Source organism: Sinocyclocheilus anshuiensis, unplaced genomic scaffold (assembly GCF_001515605.1).
Source record: "Sinocyclocheilus anshuiensis isolate Anshui unplaced genomic scaffold, SAMN03320099.WGS_v1.1 scaffold726, whole genome shotgun sequence".
NCBI classification, from domain to species: Eukaryota; Metazoa; Chordata; class Actinopteri; order Cypriniformes; family Cyprinidae; genus Sinocyclocheilus; species Sinocyclocheilus anshuiensis.
In genome coordinates, this window is record NW_015542365.1 from 492,024 (window position 1) to 496,568 (window position 4,545).

Here is a 4,545-nt window from a genome sequence, read left to right on the forward strand (position 1 = left end):
GTTACAAAATATCTTCATGGAACATGATCTTTACTTAATATCCTAATGATTTTTGGCATAAAAGAAAAATCAATAATTTTGACCCATACAATGTATTTTTGGCTATTGCTACAAATATACCCAAGCGACTTAAGACTGGTTTTGTGGTCCAGGATCACATATATATTACTCAAACTACACTAGACTACTAAACTAGAATCATGATTTTTTTTTTTTATATTAGTTTTATATTACATCCCTACTGTGTTATGCTCTTCTGATTCTGATTTAACAATAGCTCTTACCTTTCCAGGGGCAAAGCTCTTAAGCCCTACAATGGAGATTTTATCATCTGGGCAGATTTTGTCATAATCAGCAGGGTTGGAGAAGGTGAGGGGCAGCAGGCCCTGTTTCTTCAAGTTAGTTTCTGTTGACAGACAAGACAGATGAATTAAAATCACCTGCTTAATGACACTTAGCTTTAAGTTGGGCGGGGGGGATATTTCACACTCACCATGGATTCTTGCAAAGCTCTTCACAATAATGGCCCTCCCTCCTAAATGTCTGGGCTCCAGAGCAGCGTGCTCTCTGCTGGAACCCTCACCATAGTTCTCATCTCCCACAACTACCCATGAAACATTGTGCTTCTGCAAGTGGGATATTAAAGGAAACCGGTATGAATACAAATGCTTTCAGTAGGCAGAAAACATATTGATACAGTGCACAAAAATAAAAAACAGAAAGAGCTAGCTCTTACTTTGTAATAGCGGGCAACATCAGGGACACCACCAAACTCTCCAGTCAGATAGTTGCGAATTTTATTGACAGCATCATTCTCAGTATTAACTGCACCAATGAGCAGGTTATTGGAAATATTATCAAGGTGGCCACGGAACTTCAGCCAAGGTCCGGCAGCGCTGATGTGGTCGGTGGTGCACTTTCCTTTCACCTGACAATAGAGTTACATTATTCAGAGGTATACTAAAAACCAAAATTTAAACATCCATGACTAAAACTTACCTTGATGAGCACTTGGAGGTCCTCAAGGTCTTTTCCATTCCATCTGTCAAAAGGCTCAAGCAGCTGCAGACGGTTGCTCTGAGGGTTGACATCTACTCTCAGGCCAGACCCATCAGCTGGTGGCTGCTGGTAGGTGTCCTGACCTGGGTCAAAATCACGGGCAGGAAGCTCATCTCCTGTGGGCGGCAACAGTTTAAACTTTTCTCCGTTGGGGGCTGTGAGGAAGTCAGTCTCAGGGTTGAACTTCAGTGTGCCTGCGATGGCAAGTGCTGTGACAATCTACAAGACAACAAATGATATAAAGGAGGAGAGAATAAATACATTTGCAAGAGAGCAAAAAGGGATTTAGGGATTTTCTTAACATTCAAAGAGTGTGGCACATTTAAAAACAGATCAACTGCAAGTACCTCTGGGGAAGTGACAAAAGCATGAGTGGCAGGGTTAGCGTCGTTTCTGGCTGTAAAGTTTCTGTTGAATGATGTAACAATTGTGTTCTTTTCTCCCTTCTTAACATCACGTCTGCAACAAAGATTTGATTGGTTTATGATATGGCTCTATTACATAGCCTTATTACACAGTTCTTTAAACTACTTGATTCTGATTGGTCAATCATGGAATTGAGGTCAAATAGTTTTGTATAAATGTATGACTGTTGTCCCAGGCCTCTAATTTTATTAGTTTTACATCTCTCGTGTGACTGAGCACCATCTCTCTCTTCACATAATACAATTTTATACCCATTTATTTTAGCAAGTACCCCTGTATTGACTGGAAAAATGTACAGTCAGTTGCACATTTCAGTACATTTCTGACAGCACGTTTCCTTACAAATTACATTGTTAAGCATTTCATATTTACAAAAAAAATAAACTTGGGGTATGTAAGTCTTTTTTAAAAAGAAATGAATAGTTTTGATCAATTTTATGTATTCTTGATTAATAAAAGTGACACTACAGATATTTATAATGTACAAAAAAATATTTCAAATAAATGCTGTACTTTTGAACTTTATAAGCACAGAATCAAAAGCATCAAAGAATCTTGAAAAAAAATGAATGCATCACGGTTTCTACAATGACCAATACTTTACCTGTCCCACTGACCGATGCAGGGTCCACAGGCATTAGCCAGGACAACTCCACCGACATCCCTCAACATTTTAGCCTGCAGGTAAAGAAACACATTCAATTGTTCAATGCAGAACAATCAAGTAATTTGGATCTACACACCGTCAATGAAACTATCCTGAATAATAAAATCCCAGGGCTCTCCAACTCAAGACTTACATAGCCATCTCGCTCAATTGTGGCACGAATCTGCTCAGACCCAGGGGTGACTGTGAACTGGGCTTTGCATTTGAGTCCTTTGTCAAGTGCTTGTTTGGCTAAGGAGGCAGCTCTGCCCATGTCCTCATAACTGGAGTTGGTACAGCTTCCAATCAGACCTGTAATGTTCAGGTAAAGGGAGTATATTAATGAAAGGGAGCCATTTTAGTGAATAATGACCATAAAAAGTCTAGAAATGACCATTAAAATGAAGTGGACGCTAAATCACTGACCAACTTTAACGTCCAGGGGCCAGCCATTCTTCTCAGCAACAGAGCCGATGTCTGAAACAGGGTGGGCCAGGTCAGGAGTAAATGGGCCATTGATGTGAGGCTTCAGCTGTAAGGGAGTATTATAAAACATGCTGGAGTGTATTAATCATTGACACTTTATTGTAACTGTAAGACGCATTCAGCTAACTTACCCTAATTGACCTGCTCTTACCTCACTTAGATTAATCTCAATTATCTGGTCATAATGACAACCCGAGTCAGGTACCAGCAGATCTTGGTTCTCATTTGCTTGAGCAGCAATTTCTGTGAAGGATAAATGGAAAGAGAGGCCAAACTTTTTTTTCAGCAGTGAGCTAAATTATCTATCAATAGGAGTCTTTCTCTGCTGCTTACCTTCACGACCTGTCTTCTCCAAGTATGTCCTCATTCGGTGGTTGTAAGGGAATACAGAAGTTGTAGCTCCAATTTCAGCACCCATATTACAGATGGTGGCCATTCCTTATTAGAAAACCCAAAAACATTTTCATTTTTTTACAATGACTGACATAACACATCCATGTTGCCTTGCCCACACACAATTTTAGCCCTGATTTTCCACTTGCTGACTCAAAATTGAAGCCAAACTGGTGAGTTTTTCACATAAGTGATGATCGCTATGTTTGCATTATCTAAGACATGTGATCTGAAAGAAGTGGCAATGCCCGAGAGATATTTAGCAGGTTAAATATCTAAACCTGTCAACTATCCATGTCCTGTATAGTGAAATGTGTTTTGACTGGAACTGACATCGCTGACAACAGTTGTGAAGTGTTAACAGAACAGCAATTCAAGAATTTCAGTCATGTAGTGTACAGGGCAGCACATTAGGGAAACTATAAACACTCAAATTGGACTTTGTACATGTGAGTTTCACAGATTTACAAGTGATTTCAACCCCATCTGTATTCAGCATGGCTGTTTCTCCTTACTCAACCTCTGTAAAAATTACAAAGCAAATGATGTACTGTTTGTCAGCCAACTACCATCCTCTAAGAAATATAATTCCATCTGGACAATAACGTCTGAACACTTCCCATTCATTAAGACCTTCTTTGAATACCGTAACTAAAGCTAAATTTCTAATTGCATGTCCTGTTGCACTATAATTATGCATTTAGACCTTTCATTATGTAAACCTTCAGTTTAAAGTCACAAGTACTGCTAGCATTTAATCTAACCAAAATAAAGGAGGAAAGTTCAATCCCAAAATAGCTCAAAATGGCCAGTAGCAGCTACGGAGTAGTTTTACTTCGTTGCTGTACTTAAGTACATTTTGCAAGTATCTGTACTATACTGGAGTAGTTTTTTTTTTTGGGTAACTTTTACTTTACTACATTCCAAAGCATAAGATTGTACTTTTTACTTCACTACATTTCATAAAACTTATCGTTACTCCTTATAATATATCATGTGCTCCGAGACGCAGAAGCGGTGTCTGATTCATGAACGAACTGATTCTTTTCAATTAACCCGTTAAATCAGCTCGCAAATCGCACCAAACGATTCATTCACGAATTGGAATGATCCGACTGCAGCTGTTCTCTAGTCGACAACTCTCTGATTCAAATAACCCGTTTAGTGCGAGTCTCCAGTGAACTGAATTCACAAGTAAGAACCGGGAGATCTTGTGAGCGCGCGCGCGTCTGATGCTGTGAAAAGTAAGTTACTAATGTCGAATTTTAGTATTAATTATTGTAACTGAAAATAGTGCTTGGCGGTATACCGGTTCATACCGAATACCGGTGTTTATTTTTGTTATGATATGAATTTATAAAATACCGCAATACCGGTGTATGTCACTTAAACAACGTTCGGAACGCAACACTGTTTGAAAGGGGTCCCTTTCAGAACTAATAGAACGTGATGATGAAAGTTCCGAACTCATCCACAATATCCACATTGACTGCCACAAATATCCCCCGCCCCCTGCCATCAGCTCCATCAGCTCC

The 4,545-nt window shown here is 39.3% G+C and overlaps 1 protein-coding gene across 1 annotated transcript in view; it reads right to left on the bottom strand.

Annotated features, from left to right (window-relative positions):
* Positions 1-4,545, bottom strand: part of aco2 (aconitase 2, mitochondrial) — a 17,078-nt gene that overhangs the window by 3,816 nt on the left and 8,717 nt on the right. Inside the window, exons 7-16 of the mRNA XM_016490957.1 lie at positions 2,951-3,055; positions 2,769-2,860; positions 2,558-2,663; positions 2,286-2,443; positions 2,090-2,163; positions 1,407-1,518; positions 1,000-1,278; positions 737-928; positions 494-626; positions 285-406 (exon numbers count right to left, since the gene is read on the bottom strand). Coding sequence (XP_016346443.1) covers positions 285-406; positions 494-626; positions 737-928; positions 1,000-1,278; positions 1,407-1,518; positions 2,090-2,163; positions 2,286-2,443; positions 2,558-2,663; positions 2,769-2,860; positions 2,951-3,055 — 1,373 coding nt within the window. The remainder of the gene's footprint in view (positions 1-284; positions 407-493; positions 627-736; positions 929-999; positions 1,279-1,406; positions 1,519-2,089; positions 2,164-2,285; positions 2,444-2,557; positions 2,664-2,768; positions 2,861-2,950; positions 3,056-4,545) is intronic.